A 20,516-nucleotide genomic window follows, 5' to 3' on the forward strand; every position below is an offset into this window, starting at 1 on the left:
TGTGATAAAACCACACCTTTTATAAAATTGTAACCACACCCACAAATCACTCAGCCTTCAATTATACGTGCGTAAATAACAATAATAATTATAGGAAATCCAGCTAAAATGTATAGACCGCAAAACTAAAATAAAGTAGCAGAGATGTCTTAGAAAGTGACAGCAATTAATAATAGTTTAGTTGGTGAGGTGTCCTTCAATTTCTAACCTCTTTACGATCATGTCCACATCATAACTATCTCCCTGCAGTGGACGAGCATAATTATAATTATAGTGTAACCTACTAAACAAGTATTACAGTACATGCAATTATGGACATAATATTAATACATATAATGCATGCACAATGGCTACACAGGTAATGTACATGTACACACAACACAACATTGAACATGTAGTACAGTATAAATACTTGCCTTTTTAGATGCTTCTATAATCGAGATGAGCTTCTTCATACCAATGTGACACAACGTCAGTAAATGATCTCAATCCACACACACACACACACACACACACACACACACACCACACTTATGCCTCCGTAAATTATGTGTTTGGACCTATGTTAGCAGTCCACTCTCTATAATAAAACCGTTAGTCTACCCAAGGGTAGCCATCACCATAATATTATAGACAGCCTCCACTCTCTACACTGCATGTACTTACGATTTCTTGGTCAATCTTTGCCTGAGTGCTTTAGCTTGACTCATAATGATCATAATGAAATATACACAGGCTAACACAGTTGACTTGTTGGATGTACTGGTTCCCCCGAGGACCATTCGTATCACCACTCCTCGTCGGAGGTTCCACCTGGAATTTAAGACGGAAATAAAACGAGTCCAAACAATGTGAGAACATTACTATGATTATTTTAGTGTAGTGCTTGTGTGTGCAGTATTCAATTACTACATGTTTATGCACTCTTTATCTTTTCCTGTACACACCGTGATCATACATGCACGTACATGCTGCATGTACATGCATGTGAATTATAGTGATCGAGCTCAGTTCTGAGAAACTTGTTTATGGTGGTCACAGTTGGGCAGACCGACAGGTGGCTGTAATAAAGATGTGGCTTGTTTGCTTGCACGGGTAGAAACATAATTATGCTAGGGAGATTTGAAGCTAATTGGTGTGGCTAGATCCTCATTAGACAGTAATGACTCCTAATGAGTCACTGACCCAAGCATGCATATGTGGTGTAGGCTAACCGCTTAGCTTCCTCTGTGTAGGCTTACAGTGGTTTTCCTTACTATACTGCAAGAGCACTGCAACCACAATGTAGTATTTTGGTTGGCTTCTGTTATGATTGTTAGTAACGACTACCACCCTGCTTCCTAAAAGGAAGTTTGTGGTTACCCCACACACCCACACACCACAGAACACACGACTGGTTCTGGCCACCATTGACGAGTGCTGGAGCAAATACCGACCACACAACAACTCAAGGAGACACTGCAATCGCTATTGCCAGCCATTAAATGGCAAGTGTCAGTTGACAAAAACAGATAAACAGTGTACAAGCAAATGACTGCCTACTGTAACCTGTTCACGCTCAATGTACCTTACTTTAAATTAACATTTATTAGAACCTTATTAACACCTTACGTTATGTAATATTTACTACTACCTTAACCATGATTTGATGTTGATGTTGATATCATATACTCTTCTCTAACAATTCTCATTGTTAGTGCTCCACTTGTTGTGCGAGCCTCTGGGGCCCTGCTCCACGTATTTAAGGTTTTGTTTACCTTTTTTGCCTCACTTCACTTTAACTTCGTTTTACCCTGTATTGTCAGTTGATGTTTTGCTTCTCAATCTAAGAATTTGGTTAAGCTACACCGTGAAGTCAATTTGTCTATAACTAGTTGTTGTTGCCTATAGCTAGGAGCCTGTCTCTAGCTAATTGTCTAGCCTGTCTAGAATCCCTCTACACCAAGATATAAGAGCTCAACATAACCCTTTATAATAAAACGATATGCTACAAATAATTATCATACTGCTGTTTGGGATCAGAATCATCTAAACTATAATTCAACACATTTGTGGCTGAGGAAACTTTTGCATGTGATTATCTGACAAATTTCCGTATAGCATGATTGTCAACTTAAAACTTTTTTTCTCTACATCTAAGTCAACAGAGCTCCCAGGGGGGTCACCAGTTACTATGTGGGGGGCAGGGGGATTTGTTGGGAGGTGTAATTCTACAATATTAGCATAAACTACACATTCCATGCAATGATAACCTGAACTATAGCAAGGTAAGCCGCTCCCTCTGCGTATCGAATGAGTAGACCTCCTCCCAGGTACGAGACCACGTACATGGCAATGAAGGCCACACCCCTCAACCCTGGCACATAGTTACAACCCAGCTCCACCAAAGAAACACTGAATAGCAAACCAATAGCTGTAATAAAAAAAGAGCAACATAAATATACTACCCACAATTACACCACGCAGGATGAGCTCATACATAAATTCCATACATAAATTCTCTCCATAATTTATGTGTCTTATTATCATATTCTCTTGTATGGGCTCCTGTTAATACTGACACAACATAATTGCTATAATTATAGCACAGTGGGGCCACACTATAGGCTCTGTACACTAGCTACAGTGCACACAGTGGGGCCACACTATAGGCTCTGTACACTAGCTACAGTGCACACAGTGGGGCCACACTATAGGCTCTGTACACTAGCTACAGTGCACACAGTGGGGCCACACTATAGGCTCTGTACACTAGCTACAGTGCACACAGTGGGGCCACACTATAGGCTCTGTACACTAGCTACAGTGCACACAGTGGGACCACACTATAGGCTCTGTACACTAGCTACAGTGCACACAGTGGGACCACACTATAGGCTCTGTACACTAGCTACAGTGCACACAGTGGGACCACACTATAGGCTCTGTACACTAGCTACAGTGTACACAGTGGGACCACACTCTAGGCTCTGTACACTAGCTACAGTGCACACAGTGGGACCACACTGTAGGCTCTGTACACTAGCTACAGTGCACACAGTGGGACCACACTATAGGCTCTGCATGTACACTATAGATCTAGCTACAGTGTGCACAGTGGGACCACACTATAGGCTCTGCGTGTACACTAGATCTAGCTACAGTGTGCACAGTGGGACCACACTATAGGCTCTGTACACTAGTCTACACACTGCAGATCAATTAGCCTAGCATTTCCATCTGCTTTTTGTTTTAAAATGTGAGTTGAAGGATTGTAAATAAAAGCGTTCTTTACAATACGATAATATTTACAGACTTTACAGTATTGTACGATATCTACTTACAAATACTACAGTAAACAATATACCAGTGGTTAGGATTATATAGTGCATGGCAGCAACAAACCGAGGGACGTGATCAAGAGTAACAAATCGAGGGACGTGATCAGGAGTACACTGTTGCACATTCATTTGCCATCATACAACCAAACAATATCACTTGTATTGTCAACTCATAATATTAATCAAAGCTAGTCTCTCGTTGCTTGGTCTGGATCTCACCCAAAATACTAGATATACTTATAATTTTGTTTGTTGGCTATAATTATAATTGAGAGTTTGACGTGTGTTATCTTGTGGACATTAATTAGCTACAGTCACAACACAAATCATAATAACAGCTAGCAGAGGATAATAAAACTAGTAAAACAATAGAGAGGATAATTAGTTTTCTCTAAACTAGTAAAACAGCAATGAATATTGTAATCAGCAATAATTAATATTATCATTCTAATCTAAGTCGTGAGTTTAGACTTTATTATGTATGGGACCAATTTCTGTGCATGTAACAGCAGGACGGTGGTTGACTCTTGTAGGGGGAGGGGCTGGTCTGTAGTCCTCTGTGGTGAGGGGGGCTAGTTCATCCATGTAGGATAGTCTCAGCTGGTCCGGCCTCGTGGCAGGTCTGATGATGGGAGGAGTGATGTAACGATCAGGGTCAGCTTCTTCCATGGCTCCATCAGTGTACGGTGGGTTCAAGGCGTCTCTTTGTTCATAGTCGTCTACTACTTCAAGTAATTCATCATCATCATTTGCATTGACTACTGGCTGATACATTTCTCGACCATTGTTAGCTCGTCTGTCTGCAACATCAACTCCTAAATTCCTTACAATGTCTTCTATCTTCAGCCATGTATTGGTCTTCTTGAGTACGAATTGATAAAAATGGTAAGAGAGTGTTATTGCAAAGATGATAAAGGATATAGTCATCGAAGTATTGGCTAGTGCTGACTGATCTTTCCTGCTATCTTTGACATAAGAGGTACCAAATGCTAGACAAACAATATTGAGTAGATACAAAGTTTCGAGGGAATCACGGAATTTGTTTTTGTACAAACGATTATTCAGTAATTTCCAGCTGATTAGTCCAACAGACAGAACCCCAGCTGATAGTACGGGTAGAGAATTGTCCAAAGCCAAGGCAGTTATTAGATTATGAGTGATCAGAGTCAAAAGGAGCAGTCCCACCCAGTAGCGATGCTTGGGAGTGAATGGAGCATGGTATGCATCCATGAAGCCATTGTAGTATGTGTTTTTAGTCCATTTCATGAGTTTCCATTTTGAACAGAGAGGAAGCCATTGTCCAAAGAAGAGCACTACAGTGAACAATATACCAGAAATGAGGATTATGGCGGCAAAAACAAACCGAGGGACGTGACCAGAAGTGAAATATTGCACATTGCCGTCATACATCCAAACTATATCACTTGAATTGTTGGGAAAATCCAATACCTTGGTTGCACCATCAGGATAATCCAAGACCCTGTATTGCAGTGCAGCAATGATAAACCGTAAGAGTTTGGAATAAGAGAGTAGGACGAGTGTGCCTAGGGCAGCAACTGGGTTCCTGTTGGAGAGGAGCTTTGCAAATGAGTCAAAGTACTTGCTCAAAATGATTATTAAAGGGAAGGTACCATGAAAAAATAAAGTTTTATTTTTTTGCCTTAAAATGTTCTTTGTGGGGTATAAAATAGCCCTGAGACAAAAAAATATTTTTCTGAAAATTAACTTTTCAGAGAAACAGGACTGTAAAAACACAATTTCTGGCTTAAAATTTTGCTTCCTGTTGTGGTCAAATGTGGGCGCGGTCAAACGTGACGTCAGAGTAGGCATTTGTGCTGCATGTAAAATGTATTCTGTGTGTGTTGAGTGTGTTGCAGCTGGTTGCTCCTTTACATCTAGCAGTCATACAGTTCTCTCAGTTGAAATATGAGTGGGAAAAACAAGTCCTATGTACCAGAGCTCACTGAAAAGCAACAGAATCCTGTTTTTGTGTACAGTGAAAACTCACAGATATGACCTCCCTTGCTGCTCAGTTTGGGATCCAAAAGAGGAAGAAGCTGAGATCTGAGGTCTGGAGCCATTCTAACTGTTTTCTATAAGGCAGTTATTCAGAAATAAACTGCCATATCGTCCTGTAAAGAGAGACGGCCCTGAGATCAGAGTCATGGAATGGAGAGATAGCCCTATAGAGAAGTGCCCGGTCGGCCGCTGTATACGGAAAAGCGAGAACGGAGACAGGTTAATAGCTTCTGTTTTTGTTCAATCATGTATAATTATAATACCTCGCTGCAGTTGATACTTGATGCTTTACAAGAGACAACCTCTCTATACCGTGACTCCTGCATGTAGACCCGGCATGCAACTGAGACTCCTGATCAGACTACATATGCATGCAGTACCTCTCTTCCTATTTTCATGTTGGAAACAACTTCAGCAAGGGTCTCATTGTCATGCAAAGACAAGTGAAACCAAAACTTGACGTGTTAATAATGTAAAGATTACCGATAGTAACTCAAACCCCATCTAAATTATAAATTATAACTACCAAGGATGTCGATATTTAGTGTGAAGTGCTTGGACTCATGCATGGTGACTCTCCCCCTGTTGTCAAATCCCATACAACCTAATTTTGAGCCCAGCATCTTCTTCTCCTAAACGTTTGTCGCGACATTGACAAAAACGTAACTTTTAAATTGTCTCAAGAGTAATACACGTAATACAGGTTGAGTCAATAATCCTGCATGTGAAGAAGAAGGAAATTTGTTACGAATCGCAGCTATACTGCATGCACAGCTTGGTAGAACAACTCGTATAATTATATGTCTTCCAAGCCAGCCCCAGCACAACCGACTAGTTAAGAAAGTTATACCTTTCGCACTGATAAACTTACTGGTGTATACTTCATTCTCATCTGCCTCACCATATCTGTGTTTGTGGGCAGTGTACGCTATCTGTAGCACCCACATATCAAGGATCAAATCCATCACACTGATTCTCTATTGGTATATACATTTCTACACAACGTACTACCGCATGCATTCACACCTGACACACTCAATTGCATGACTGTATACTTATACATATAGACCTAGTCTATATACTAATTAGTCAATTAACATTTCCTATCCTGCCTTCATTGTCACCATCATCATCACCACTCGAACTAGCATGGGAAGGCTTTCTCGCTCATACAGATATGGCTCCACAGCGCTTGTTTTATCTTCACTGCAGCTTCTTTCATGCTCAACAGATGAGAAGGAGTAGGAAAAACTCAACTGGCTTGAAAATCATAGCTAAAATCACATGTGTCTGTCAGTCAGACTCATGCAGCCACCAGTATGCATCAATTCAATGTTTACTAGTACCTACTCTGACGTCACGTTTGACCGCGCCCACATTTGACCTCAACAGGAAGTAAAATTTTAAGCCTTTCTTAACAATCCTGTTCCTCAGAAACTTTAATTTTAAAAAAAATTTTTTTGCATCAAGGTTATTTTATATCTCACAAAGAACATTTTAAGGCAAAAAAATAATACTTTATTTTTTCATGGTACCTTCCCTTTAAAAACATCAGAAGAAACAGGTAAGCAGGAAAGACCATCTGAAGGAGCACTTTTGCTTGAGAGTTCATTCCATCATAAAAGCATGTCTCAATACCCAAGTCAAGATTCACCCACGATATGAAAACTGACAAGGGGTTATGAAAAGGTATGAAGATCGACTGATTTGCAGCTAATATATTCGTGTAGAAGATCAGCCCATGGATAGTGCCTGTTGCTACGGTAATGTTGAAAACGAGAATGAATGCAACTAGTACTATGCCTGCCAGGGAAAACGGGAGTAGCAGGAGAAGGTAAGTGTTTGAGCAGAGTTCACATCGTGAAGTACCTAACACAAGACTCAGTCCTGGTTCACATTTTCCACACAAGACACCACTTCGATTGTAGGCACACTGTTCATCAGGGTTGCTTAGACTGATGTTGACTGGTTTTAGTACACAATAGTCAAATGTACAGTTACTAACAACATACCCACTTCCGTTAGTGGTATTAGTCACTCCTATCCATATGTTGTTATTGCTTTCCAATTTTATGGTCCCATTTTCCTCAGAACAGTTTGTTATCTGATATTTTTGTTGCAAGACTGGATCACAGTCACACTTGCACTCAATTGAGGACATTATTGGCTTGAGTCCAATAGGGCATTCACACTTTAGAAAAGATATGTTTAGAATTTGTTTTGAAATTCCCAAATTGTTGCATGGACCATCAGCATAGAGTTCCACTTGAGCAGAGCTGTCTTGTGAGAATACATTGTACTCTAATTCTGTGCACTGATTGCCAACTTCTTGCTGTGCTTGTCCTTCTTTGAGACGATCAACTCTACTGCTCTCAGTGATAACAGAACTGTGAATTGTGGCATTATTCATTGGATTTCCAGCTTGGTCTACAGCCATAACACTGATTGTGAATGCTTGTCCTTTTCTAACAGAAATGGCCTGCTTGGTGGTGTTACACAACTTCACTCTGACAGCCTTTGAAGCTATCCATGAATAATGCACAGTATTGTTCAAGTACTCAAATCCATTGTCTGATGAAGAGAGTTCGGCTGATACATCCACCGTACACCTGTCTAGTAGACCTCCGTAAATATCTGCTCCTGACTGGGTAGCTGTGTTGTTTGTCAAAAAAGTGTTGCGATTATTGATTGCACTGTTCAAACATTTAACTTCTTTATTAAATCCAGTCATTAATGAAGACAAGAAAGCTTCGACCAATTGTACCAAAGTCTTAATAAAATTGATATCAAGACCATAGAGATCCAGAGTTTGAATGAAGCATTCTGTTTGTGTCAGATCTCGTGCAGTACTTACATCCTCTCCTCTACACACACCACTCTCAGTACTGTCTGCCACAAATATCCCCCCTCCATATCGAGCCGTATTATTGTGAATTTCTAATATGACCAGCGTTTTACCAAGCTCTAGCTCCAAGTCCTGTTTCAGAATATAGATCTTAGAACTTTGTTGTAGATACACTCCACCTCCGCTATTGTTTGCTGAGTTTGACTTGATTTGGACGTGAGCGTGAGAAAAAGTCTTAATGTTTGAAGCGACTGCATAAATACCTCCTCCATTTTGAGCGTCATTTCGATCTATAATACTCTCAAACAGTACAGTCTCCATGTCACTACATGTACACAGGACAAAGTTATTATTAAATATACAACCAGTAGTGACCTTCGAATCAAATTCAATTTCGCTTGAGTATGCATAAATCCCACCACCATTTTGTGCAGTGTTGTGAGAAATCTCTATGCAATAGTGAACAAAGAGTGTGCTCTCTCTCAGAAACACACCTCCACCAAAGGTAGCAGTATTGTTAGAAATGACCACTCCTTCTGCATTGATATAGATTTGACTCTGGACTGCTCTGATGGCTCCACCCTGCACACCACGATTGCTACTGAGAGTTGTGGGTCCATTGAACTCCACTCGACTGCTTAGAGCATACACAGGGTTTACATTATTGCTAACGTTGTTAACTCCCGTCAATGACAAGTTAGAATGCACTGCGTAAATGATATTTTCACCCTCTAAATTGTCAAATATGCTTGTATTAGTAATTATCAAAGTTGATATAGCAACCGCAATCACTCCATCTTGTTGAGTGGCTCTGTTGTTTGTGAGCACAGAGTCGGAAATGATCACAGTGCCATCAGCAACAAAAAACACTCCACCAAATTCAGCACTGTTATTTTTAAACATGACTTTGGAGATGGATATAGTTCCAGTATATACCAAAATTGCTCCACCAGAGCTAGTTTCTCCATTATCAACTACAGCTTCATTGTCCGTTATATTACAGCTCATGATAGATGCATTAACTCTGAAAAGTGCAATCGCTCCACCAGAGGCTGCCTTGTTGTTTGTTAGCTTGCTATCGGATATTAGTAACTCTTCACTCAAAATCGAAATCGCTCCACCTGCTCTCTCAGCACTGTTGTATGCTAGCTCACTGTCGTAGATTGAGACACTCCCAACATACTGGCTAAAAATTGCTCCACCGTCAAGGATAGCACTATTGTTCAGTAGTAGACAGTTGGAAATGAACAAATTACTTTCGGAGGTAAAAATTGCTCCACCGTCAATGATAGCACTGTTGTACGATAGCTCACTGTCAGAGATTGAGACACTCCTAGCACCCTGGCTACGAATTGCTCCACCGACGATAGCACTATTGTTCAGTAGTGCACAGTTGTATATGAACAAGTTACTTCTGAAGGTGAAAATTGCTCCACCATATTTAGCAATATTATCCATAAAGTTACAGAAACTTATTGAAACATTAATTGCCGAAGTACCAATTGCTCCACCATTATAATAAGCGCCATTATTTGTAAAGTTGCACCAACTGATAGTCACACTTGCAGAGATCACCTCCACTGCTCCACCATATGTAGTACCAGTATTAAAATTGAACCTTGAACCATTAATAACAGTTTGACTTGATTCAATGTTCACTGCACCGCCATCGTTACGTAAGAAGTCACTCTTTTCAATGTACACAGTATCAGCCTTAACAATCAATGCTCTGTAAGTGTTCACAAAGAGAACTTGTTCAATCGTCACAGTTACCGTACGAGTGATCCAGAGTGTACAAGCTTCCAACTTTAGCAATTTCAAGTCTACCAAATAGCATTGAGAAATGTACATATAGCCTGAACTACTTTCATCACTTGCTCCAGTGAAATGCAAACCTTCAATACTCAATGCACTGATATTAGATAACAGCACTCTACCAGTTTTGTTAAACTGATAGTGTCATTTTGGCCAGCAATAATCACCTCTGTGAAATTACAAATGTAAAGCATTTCACGTAATATATGATCTCCAGGTAGAAAGCTCAAGGTGAGATTGTCTCCACCAGACAACAGGGCTGTTTGAACAAGCTGCTCGAGAGTGAAACAAGTTCCATTTTGATAGTCATGACACAAGTCGGTTGAATCCACTGGCACAATGTGATAGTGCTCACTCCTGGTAACAGTAGCTAGGGTCAGTAGCAGCACCAACCAGGTGCAGTGCATGTTCTCTCCGATACTATAAGATTACAAGCATATTTAAATACAATTAATGCAGTATCAGTATACTAGCTGCTTTGCTGCTTCTACTTTGACACCAACACTTAAAACGCGGGTACTGTCTATACAGTATAGAACATGTGGAATGAGACAATGGTCACCAGGGTTTATGCAATAAGGCTCAAATTCTTATCAGAATCGTTCAGTTTCATTACACAAGTTTTGCACAGTGATAACTGATAACTTATACCTAATAGATATATAATTTCCTTTTCAGCTTACAAGATCCAAACACAGTCTCACACACACATGTGAATACAGCAGTGGAGTAGACAGGTATAGGACTATATATGACTAGGTAGTATTCCACAGGCCAGAGGGTCTATATAGTATCACTGCATGCAGTAGAGATGTCATCAGGCTAATTTAGCAAGTTAATTCAAAGGGATTTTAATGATGCACACAGAAGATAATTCCCTAGTTGAACATGTATAACTACATCAGTTGCAATCAACTTGTAACCAGGAATGGTTTCTTTCCTTTTCTTAAAACAACCGAGAATTTGATTTCCTACCAATATCCTCAATTTCAAACATGACATTATTACTCCCCTGCAATCAATATTAAATACAATCCAAACAAATTTGTGGCTTGGGAAACTCCTCACTGCGTGTAATAACTAGCTGTAGATTTCCGTTTAGCATTTATCAACTTTAAGAATGCTATTTCTACATCTAATAAGTCAATTGTTGCACACAGCAAATTAGAGTTTGCTAATCTATCATATAGTCAGGTTGTGCTATAGTTCTGCACAGAGGCTGTTAGAATGGGCTTCCTTTCTTGAGTGTCATAGTCTCCCTTGAGAGCAGCTCTCTCCAAGCAAGCACATGTGTAGCCAGTCTTGTCACCATAGATACACTTGGTAGCACGCAACAATATTCTAGCCAGCACATTAAAAGTCCTGCAGCAGTATCAGTTATATATAATTATAATGGAGTTGTAATAAAATAACAGTGGGGCCACACTTGTAGACTAGCAGGTCAATTAGGAGCATTTCTGCTTCTTGCTATTTCAAGAAGTGAAAAGGGATACAGCTAGAGAACAAAACACAATAACCAAATCAGGAGCACATAACCCTTTACTGGTCAAATTGTTGTAAATTTTACAACAACAATCTGGGAGGGAGCGTGCTATCAACTTATGAATGTTGCATGATATTGGATTCTGTGGCAGATTGGATAGTATCATGAATGCGATTATCCTTTGAAGTTTTGCTGAGCTGTTCAATTAGGACACTTAAAAAAAAGAAGGTTTAAAACCAGCTATACAGCATGTACGTAGGACTGAGTAGTATCCATTGGTAGACCCTCTGGACTATCTTGGTAGCCATAGAATATTTTCAAAGAGGAAGCAGCAAGCCATTTGTGTACACAGGCACTTCACAAGTGGACACAAGCTCTACAAGTCTACATGCTTGCTAAGCAGCTTAGTTGACCAGAGTGCAGCTTTTAAAGGCCACACATACTTCCATCGAGGCAGCAGCAAGGCATAAAATCGATGGTTAGTTTGTGCACAGCCATTGACCCACTCATTAAAATTGGGGGCGGCGATAAAATCAAGCTAATTTGGTGGGTTGGGCTCAGATGCAAACTAAAGTGATGAAACTGTTCCACCGAGTGAGGTGTGTACCACAGTCCACCCACCACACTGATGCACCATAGTCCACCCACCACACTGATGCACCGAGTGAGGTGTGTACCACAGTCCACCCACCACACTGATGCACCGAGTGAGGTGTGTACCACAGTCCACCCACCACACTGATGCACCGAGTGAGGTGTGTACCACAGTCCACCCACCACACTGATGCACCGAGTGAGGTGTGTACCACAGTCCACCCACCACACTGATGCACCGAGTGAGGTGTGTACCATAGTCCACCCACCACACTGATGCACCGAGTGAGGTGTGTACCATAGTCCACCCACCACACTGATGCACCGAGTGAGGTGTGTACCATAGTCCACCCACCACACTGATGCACCGAGTGAGGTGTGTACCATAGTCCACCCACCACACTGATGCACCGAGTGAGGTGTACACCACAGTCCACCCACCACACTGATGCACCGAGTGAGGTGTGTACCATAGTCCACCCACCACACTGATGCACTGAGTGAGGTGTGCACCATAGTCCACCCACCACACTGATGCACCGAGTGAGGTGTGCACCATAGTCCACCCACCACACTGCATGATGCACCGAGCGAGGTGTATACCATAGTCCACCCACACATAATTATAGCTTACCCAATGTTATAGAGGAATATTGCTGGGACCATAATCACGAGTCCTCCTATACTGAAGTAAGTGAGACTATCTGCACTCGGCTTGAACAAGAATACACCACAATCATCCTCTTGAAACAGGCTCCAGAACAACGCTCCCAGGGGAGTCACCAGTGACTATGTGGGGGGTAGGGGGTTAGGGGGGTTACCAGTGACTATGTGGGGGTAGGGGTTAAGGGGGGTCACCAGTGACTATGTAGGGGGTAGGCAGGGGGTTAAGGGGGGTCACCAGTGACTATGTGGGGTAGTTGCTGGGGCATTAGTGACTACACACTCCATGCGATGATTATATTCCATACCTGCACTATAGCAAGGTAAGCCGCTCCCTCTGCGTATCGAATGAGTAGACCTCCTCCCAGGTACGAGACCACGTACATGGCAATGAAGGCCACACCCCTCAACCCTGGCACATAGTTACAACCAGCTCCACCAAAGAAACACTGAATAGCAAACCAATAGCTGCAAGAATTGAATAAGAAGAGCAACATAATAAAATTATTATGCTACCCATGCACTAATACATGCATGCAGGAACCCATAAATAAGCCCATACATTTTTTCTATTATTTTATGGGCTCCTGTTAAAAAATACGGACACAAAATTCTTGTTATCTTCTGATATTTCTTTTCTTGCAGCTTACTTTTCCCCAAAGGTCTGGATGCTACCAGCAAAGCCATACCACGGCACCACGTCCACCCAGAACAACACACCCACAGAGACAAGTTGATACAGGGAAGTCCAGAAGAGAAAGTAGAACAAGTTAACAGTTCTCGTGTCCTTTAAACTCTTCTCTTCAATCACGTTCATAACAGCAGCCGGGACCTATAGAGAAGTGTGACCCAGTGTTAGTGTTAGGCTTACGTTACTGTGAGGACAATTACCATTTTCACCTCACTTGCCACCACTATAGCTACAGTGTACCATGCACATGTAGGGATAGGGTTAGGGTTCACCTCACTTGCCACTATAGCTACAGTGTATACCGTGCACATGTAGGGTTAGGGTTAGGGTTCACCTCACTTGCCACCACTATAGCTACAGTGTACCATGCACATGTACAGTGGGACCACACTATAGGCTCTGTACACACTGATGGTCGATTAAGTATAGTATTTAAATCTGCTTTGTGGTGCTTTTAAAACGTGAGTTAAAAAGGGTTGTAATAAAGCATTCTTTCCAAAATACGATATTTACGGAGTGTATGATCATCTACTTACAAATCCAATCATGAACACTAGGGGCCATATAATCCTGGAGAGAGTTGGTTGAGCAAAGAACTGAGCGTTGCCACCTTTAGAGTTATCATCAAACTGTGCGACTACTGGTATGAGTGAGAACACCAGAGCAGCCACCACTGCACAAGCACACAGCAGCTTGAGCAATGTCGGCCGCTTACGCAGAATGAGAAACCTGTGGACATGGAGAAATGAGTTGCAGTATCCGGTCAGGCATTCATATCATTACTTTGAAAGATCTATTTCAACGATACTAATATAAAGTTGCGGCTGTTGCACATTTTCTCCTACTCCCCCCTGACTCTTTTAATCAATGCATGGCTTAGTGACTCTTAGGGATATATAGAGCAATGAATCCATGCATCACAATCTCAGTAATAATAAAGCATGCGCGTGGAGAAATTAGTTGATTCTGCAGGAAATAAATATTGAGGCTAGAGGCATCACTATCACAGTAATAATGTTTATTGTTTAAAGTAGTGTGTGAATACACTTGTACTGGCTATACTGGACATGTGACTAGTAATCAGTGGCCCTCACCTGAACAGTATGGTGAGTGGGATTGCAGAGTTGGAGAGAATAGCTTGAAGGAAGGGGGCTGTTCGAGTGGGCGGTGAGGCAAACACAACCAGCACTCCATTCAATGCATCAAAGAACCCGATGAGCATAAACTGCCACTGGGGAAATAGAAGATCATTTTCAACTGTGATGAAACGAAATCGCCTCTCTTTGCATAATCTGTTGAGTAGGAGCTGGACGGACAAAATCACCAGCAAACAAGTTCCAAATATAATAACAAACGAAATTGAAGCACTGCTCAGAACAAAGTAAGGGTCCATTTCTGGAGGACTGGAAGTATTTGAGCTGTTTCCAGTTGCATAGCTGCTCTCAAGTGCTGTGCAGTTAGGATTGGAGAAGGAAGCAGTTGCACTGATCCACAGTGGCAGGCTGACATTCTGCCCCACTTGTCCAATCACTGCAGCCACTGCAAACACAAGGTTAATGGATACCAACAGGTATTGTGATTCTCGGAGCTTTTCAAGATATTTGGTCATGTTTCCTGGCGCGTTCTACTAGCTGCACTGATGCCAGTGATGGTGGTGGGTTCCTCTTTTGTATTGCTGGAGGGATGATGAAATACACCACAGATTCAGAACGTGCTACAGTAGCTACAACGCTTGCACACTGTCTGCATGTGGCTAGCAGGCGCAGCTAACTAGCCCCGCCCCCCTCCGCACAACTAGTCTCATGAATTAGCCGCCCCCTCCACTCACACACTAGCCCCGCCCTCTCCACACAACTGGTCTCATAAATCAGCCGCCCCCTTCACAGCGCACATGAGTAAAGTTCTTTATCATGTGACACTGCTTATTGGGTGTGGATACGCCATTATTAGCTTACTAGCTATAACACTCGTGCTCTACAATAGCTACTCTTGAGAGGCTACCAGATCAGAGGACATGAGCAAGTTCAAGAGGGAATTGTGAGTCTCATCATTCACACGAGTGCCTGTGACAGCACACACACTCTGCACTGCACTGTGCTACAACACTGTAATAGTGATGGTTATAATTATAGAAGTACACAGCATACATACATACTGTGTGTGTGTGTGTGGATAGTACAGTGGTGTGTAAAGAGTCTGGCACGTTTATAAGTTAGTATTCATTTTACAACTAGTACAGTATCTAGTACTGCATGCCCTCTGTGTGTATGTGTGTGTGCGTGTGGGTGTGGGTGTGTACGTGTGTGTGTACGTGTGTGTGTGTGTGTGTGTACGTGTACGTTGTGTGTGTGTGTGTGTGTGTGTGTGTGTGTGTGTGTGTGTGTGTGTGTGTGTGTGTGTGTGTGTGTGTGTGTGTGTGTGTGTGTGTGTGTGTGTGTGTGTGTGTGTGTGTGTGTGTGTGTGTGTGTGTGTGTGTGTGTGTGTGTGTGTGTGTGTGTGTGTGTGTGTGTGTGTGTGTGTGTGTGTGTGTGTGTGTGTGTGTGTGTGTGTGTGTGTGTGTGTGTGTGTGGTTGGCATGGCAGAATAGTGGTATACACTTCATTGCCAATGTTGACACAATAGGACACCACAAACCACCTTTATACCCAATCTCTGTACTCTGACCTTCTATTATCCTGTAGCAAGAACGTGGTGTACAACTACACGGATGCGGAGGCCAAGGTTCGTGAGGCCACCTCCAACGATGCATGGGGACCCAGTAATACACTCTTGACAGAACTAGCAGAGTACACCTTCCATGTTCAAGCATACGGTCTCGTCATGGGCATGCTGTGGAAGCGCCTTAATGACCATGGCAAGAACTGGAGACATGTGTACAAGGTATGGGGTATGGTATGTACAAGGTATGGGGTATGGTGTATAGGGTACGGTATGGAAAGTTGTGACAGTAAGTACAGTGTTCCTTATTAAGCCATTCTAGCACAGTGTGTGTTCTCACTTTGGTTACTGTGCATTGTATACAATATAGTTATGTCATTAACAGGAAATGGACCCATGAGCACACATTACTGACAGGGCTGTACTTCCTCTCACACACACAGAGCTTGGTGGTGCTGGACTTCCTCATCAAGTCAGGCAGTGAGCGCGTGACAGTACAGTGCAAGGAAAACATGTTCTCCATCCAAACACTCAAAGATTTCCAGTATATGGACAAGGAGGGCAAAGACCAGGGAACCAATGGTGTGTGGGCGTGTGTGTGTGTGGTGGAGCCAGTGGTGTGTGTGTGTGTGCGTGTGGGGTGGAGCCAACGGTGGGTGGGTGGGTGGAGCCAATGGTGTGTGTGTGGGGTGGAGCCGTGTGTGGGGTGGAGCCAGTGGTGTGGGCATGTGTGTGTGGGCGTACTAACACCACCCCTCTCCCGTTAGTTCGTGAGAAGGCTAAAGCGCTAGTGTCTCTACTCAAGGATGAGGAGAGACTAAAGGAGGAGAGAAGGAGAGCACACCTGGCTAGAGAGAGGCAGATTGCACAGGGCAACACTGCTAGTGCCTCCCCTAAGACTGCCACCAGGTGCAGTGATTGTTGTGATTGTTATGAGTGTGTCTATACAGATGTTGCTACAGGGTCAAGTTTGCAGATGGTGCAGGATCAACAAATAGGTATGTGTTGTGTGTACAGACACTTGCGCCTTTATTCACATTTCTGCCGTTTTGGTAGCTCTTTTGTAATTTGTGTTCAGATTGTCCTAATTGTATAGCTGGATAACGTTCTAACAATGACATCCCCCCCCCCACAGTGCGTCTGCCCCACCCCCCACTACTGGGGGGAGTCCCCATAGACAAGTGCAGGACGTTGAACAAGCTAGACCCACACACATGAGCGAGGAAGAGATGCAGCTCAATCTGGCACTGCAGCTATCAAAGCAACACGCCGAGGAGGAAGAGAGACTTAAGTATGCTCTAATTAACAATGGTGTTTCAATATTTCCTTCCAAGGGAGGGGGGTCTGCTCTAATTAACTGTGGTGTTTTAATATTTCCGTCCCTTGTATAGGAGCCAGGAGGATGAATCGCTGCGTGCTGCTATAGCCCTATCCAAACAAGATGCTGGAGATGAAGAGACCACAGTACCTAACGATGATGATGACCAACCTCCTAATGATGGGGGCAACCTCCTCTTAGACTTCTCAGAGACAGGTACAAAGGTCACTCATGTTTGTAAATGACAATATAATGTATAATGTTGTAGTTTGTAGCCCAGAGTCATCTATAGTACCGGTACTATAGCTCATAGTTCCCTGCTATACTGTATAGCGGGGAATTTTTGATGGTCAAATTTTTCGCAGATTTTTGTTAATGCATGTGATATTTTCGAGGATTTCTGGAATAGGGAATATCATTTATAGCAACATTTAAAATTAATTGCATACAAAACCATAAAAATAATACTGCCCGAAAATATTGGTATATGTCGTACCCCCCCCCCAGGCATAGCTGACCCCTGGAGCCAGACTGCTGGACCCCCTGCAGAGCCACCCCCCTCATATGATACACTGGTTGATCCGTTTGCTGGCACCTCTGATCCCTTTGCTTCAACCAGTACGACCTCTGACCCCTTCGCTCCCGCCAGTAGTACAACCTCTGACCCCTTTGCTTCTGTCACTACAACCTCTGACCCCTTTGCTCCAGCCAGCAGCAGCGCAGGTACAATAGTTGGTGTTATGAGAAATATAATTATTAAAATTCAATATTCGGTAGTAGTCTGTACCCAAGTGTGTGTATACCTAATACTATATGACCTCTGACCTCTATTCCCCGCCCCCTTGTCAGGTAACGTGTGGGGTGGTGGTTGGAACAACAGCTCAGTGTCTCCTCAACCAAGCGCTGCAACGTGAGTTATACTCTAATATTATGTCATTACATGTATTTATTGCTGCCCACTTGACAATGCAGCTACTAAAGTGTATTTGTGTTGAGTTTGACCTTCATAAAGTTGTCATAACTTTGTCATACTTTATCAAAGTTACATATGCCGTTGGATTCCTTGTTAAAAGCGCTTCTATCTATATGCTGTAGAGCCAACCAGTTAGTATTTTCCATGTAGAAGTCCCAGGCATACTTGTCCACCACATAAAGCATAAATGAAGCCATAATTGACCACATAACTTCCGGGGTCGAACTCAACGCAAATAGACATTAATTACCAAACACTGTACACTTCCCGCTATCCTTTCATCTCACTACTTAAAATACAAGCCTTTAATATTATTATAATTGTTAGACAACATAAGTCGACCCCCCCCTCAAAACTAGTTACAGTGTACACAGTGGGACCGCGTACACTAGTCTACACGGTGGGACCGCGTACACTAGTCTACACGGTGGGACGGCGTACACTAGTCTACACGGTGGGACCGCGTACACTAGCCTACACGGTGGGACCGCGCACACTAGCCTACACGGTGGGACCGCGCACACTAGCCTACACTAGTCTACACGGTGGGACCGCGCACACACTACTACACGGTGGGACCGCGCACACTAGCCTACACGGTGGGACCGCGCACACTAGCCTACACGGTGGGACCGCGCACACTAGCCTACACGGTGGGACCGCGCACACTAGCCTACACGGTGGGACCGCGCACACTAGCCTACACGGTGGGACCGCGCACACTAGCCTACACGGTGGGACCGCGCACACTAGCCTACACTAGTCTACACGGTGGGACCGCGTACACTAGTCTACACGGTGGGACCGCGTACACTAGCCTACACGGTGGGACCGCGCACACTAGCCTACACGGTGGGACCGCGCACACTAGCCTACACGGTGGGACCGCGCACACTAGCCTACACGGTGGGACCGCGCACACTAGCCTACACGGTGGGACCGCGCACACTAGCCTACACGGTGGGACCGCGCACACTAGCCTACACCGTGGGACCGCGCACACTAGCCTACACGGTGGGACCGCGCACACTAGCCTACACGGTGGGACCGCGCACACTAGCCTACACGGTGGGACCGCGCACACTAGCCTACACTAGTCTACACGGTGGGACCGCGCACACACTACTACACGGTGGGACCGCGCACACTAGCCTACACGGTGGGACCGCGCACACTAGCCTACACGGTGGGACCGCGCACACTAGCCTACACGGTGGGACCGCGCACACTAGCCTACACGGTGGGACCGCGCACACTAGCCTACACGGTGGGACCGCGCACACTAGCCTACACGGTGGGACCGCGCACACTAGCCTACACGGTGGGACCGCGCACACTAGCCTACACTAGTCTACACGGTGGGACCGCGTACACTAGTCTACACGGTGGGACCGCGTACACTAGCCTACACGGTGGGACCGCGCACACTAGCCTACACGGTGGGACCGCGCACACTAGCCTACACGGTGGGACCGCGCACACTAGCCTACACGGTGGGACCGCGCACACTAGCCTACACGGTGGGACCGCGCACACTAGCCTACACGGTGGGACCGCGCACACTAGCCTACACGGTGGGACCGCGCACACTAGCCTACACGATGGGACCGCGTACACTAGCCTACACTAGTCTACACGGTGGGACCGCGTACACTAGCCTACACGGTGGGACCGCGTACACTAGCCTACACGGTGGGGCCGCGTACACTAGCCTACACGGTGGGGCCGCGCACACTAGCCTACACGGTGGGGCCGCGCACACTAGCCTACACGGTGGGGCCGCGCACACTAGCCTACACGGTGGGGCCGCGCACACTAGCCTACACGGTGGGGCCGCGCACACTAGCCTACACGGTGGGGCCGCGCACACTAGCCTACACGGTGGGACCGCGCACACTAGCCTACACGGTGGGACCGCGCACACTAGCCTACACGGTAGCCTACACGGTGGGACCGCGTACACTAGCCTACACGATGGGACCGCGTACACTAGCCTACACGGTGGGACCGCGCACACTAGCCTACACGGTGGGACCGCGCACACTAGCCTACACGGTAGCCTACACGGTGGGACCGCGTACACTAGTCTACACGATGGGACCGCGTACACTAGCCTACACGGTGGGACCGCGTACGC

The 20,516-nt window shown here is 44.4% G+C and overlaps 4 protein-coding genes across 6 annotated transcripts in view; 1 reads left to right on the forward strand and 3 right to left on the reverse strand.

Annotated features, from left to right (window-relative positions):
* Positions 1-14: 14 nt before the first annotated feature.
* On the reverse strand, positions 15-15,187 carry LOC135337888 (crt homolog 2-like). Of its 3 annotated transcripts, none has more exons than XR_010395348.1 (7): positions 14,525-15,187; positions 13,967-14,159; positions 13,390-13,571; positions 13,048-13,207; positions 12,711-12,865; positions 417-813; positions 15-243 (listed from the first exon to the last, which is right to left on the reverse strand). XR_010395348.1 is itself a non-coding variant. In XM_064533906.1 (7 exons), exons 1-7 carry the CDS (start codon positions 15,037-15,039, stop codon positions 219-221), a joined length of 1,377 nt encoding a protein of 458 aa, XP_064389976.1. In that variant the 5' UTR covers positions 15,040-15,187; the 3' UTR covers positions 15-218. The 3 variants fall into 3 exon arrangements, 2 of the variants coding, with proteins under 2 accessions (XP_064389976.1, XP_064389975.1); XM_064533906.1 differs by having other exon boundaries at positions 667-813; XM_064533905.1 differs by lacking the exons at positions 15-243; positions 417-813 and adding an exon at positions 11,029-11,361.
* Positions 3,543-4,939, reverse strand: LOC135337891 (uncharacterized). The gene has a single exon (XM_064533909.1). It carries the CDS (start codon positions 4,728-4,730, stop codon positions 3,786-3,788), a length of 945 nt encoding a protein of 314 aa, XP_064389979.1. The 5' UTR covers positions 4,731-4,939; the 3' UTR covers positions 3,543-3,785.
* On the reverse strand, positions 6,822-10,894 carry LOC135337884 (uncharacterized). The gene has a single exon (XM_064533899.1). It carries the CDS (start codon positions 10,033-10,035, stop codon positions 6,823-6,825), a length of 3,213 nt encoding a protein of 1,070 aa, XP_064389969.1. The 5' UTR covers positions 10,036-10,894; the 3' UTR covers position 6,822.
* A 118-nt stretch (positions 15,188-15,305) lies between the features above and the next one.
* LOC135337886 (epsin-1-like) overlaps positions 15,306-20,516 on the forward strand; it is a 6,419-nt gene continuing 1,208 nt past the window's right edge. The window contains exons 1-9 of the mRNA XM_064533901.1: positions 15,306-15,467; positions 16,112-16,310; positions 16,532-16,670; positions 16,856-16,997; positions 17,051-17,086; positions 17,224-17,379; positions 17,480-17,622; positions 17,914-18,129; positions 18,256-18,316. Coding sequence (XP_064389971.1) covers positions 15,445-15,467; positions 16,112-16,310; positions 16,532-16,670; positions 16,856-16,997; positions 17,051-17,086; positions 17,224-17,379; positions 17,480-17,622; positions 17,914-18,129; positions 18,256-18,316 — 1,115 coding nt within the window. The 5' untranslated portion in view covers positions 15,306-15,444. The remainder of the gene's footprint in view (positions 15,468-16,111; positions 16,311-16,531; positions 16,671-16,855; positions 16,998-17,050; positions 17,087-17,223; positions 17,380-17,479; positions 17,623-17,913; positions 18,130-18,255; positions 18,317-20,516) is intronic.

The sequence above is a fragment of the Halichondria panicea genome, chromosome 6 (assembly GCF_963675165.1).
Source record: "Halichondria panicea chromosome 6, odHalPani1.1, whole genome shotgun sequence".
NCBI classification, from domain to species: domain Eukaryota; kingdom Metazoa; phylum Porifera; class Demospongiae; order Suberitida; family Halichondriidae; genus Halichondria; species Halichondria panicea.

Coding starts and splice junctions, on each gene's coding strand:
- LOC135337891 (XM_064533909.1), bottom strand. CDS start 4,730: ATGTATGACGGCAATGTGCAATATTTCACTTCTGGTCACGTCCCTCGG.
- LOC135337884 (XM_064533899.1), bottom strand. CDS start 10,035: ATGTACATTTCTCAATGCTATTTGGTAGACTTGAAATTGCTAAAGTTG.
- LOC135337888 (XM_064533906.1), bottom strand. CDS start 15,039: ATGACCAAATATCTTGAAAAGCTCCGAGAATCACAATACCTGTTGGTA. Junction 14,160..14,524: donor CCACTCACCATACTGTTCAG/GTGAGGGCCACT, acceptor CCATGTCCACAG/GTTTCTCATTCTGCGTAAGC. Junction 13,208..13,389: donor ATCCAGACCTTTGGGGAAAA/GTAAGCTGCAAG, acceptor CAATTCTTGCAG/CTATTGGTTTGCTATTCAGT.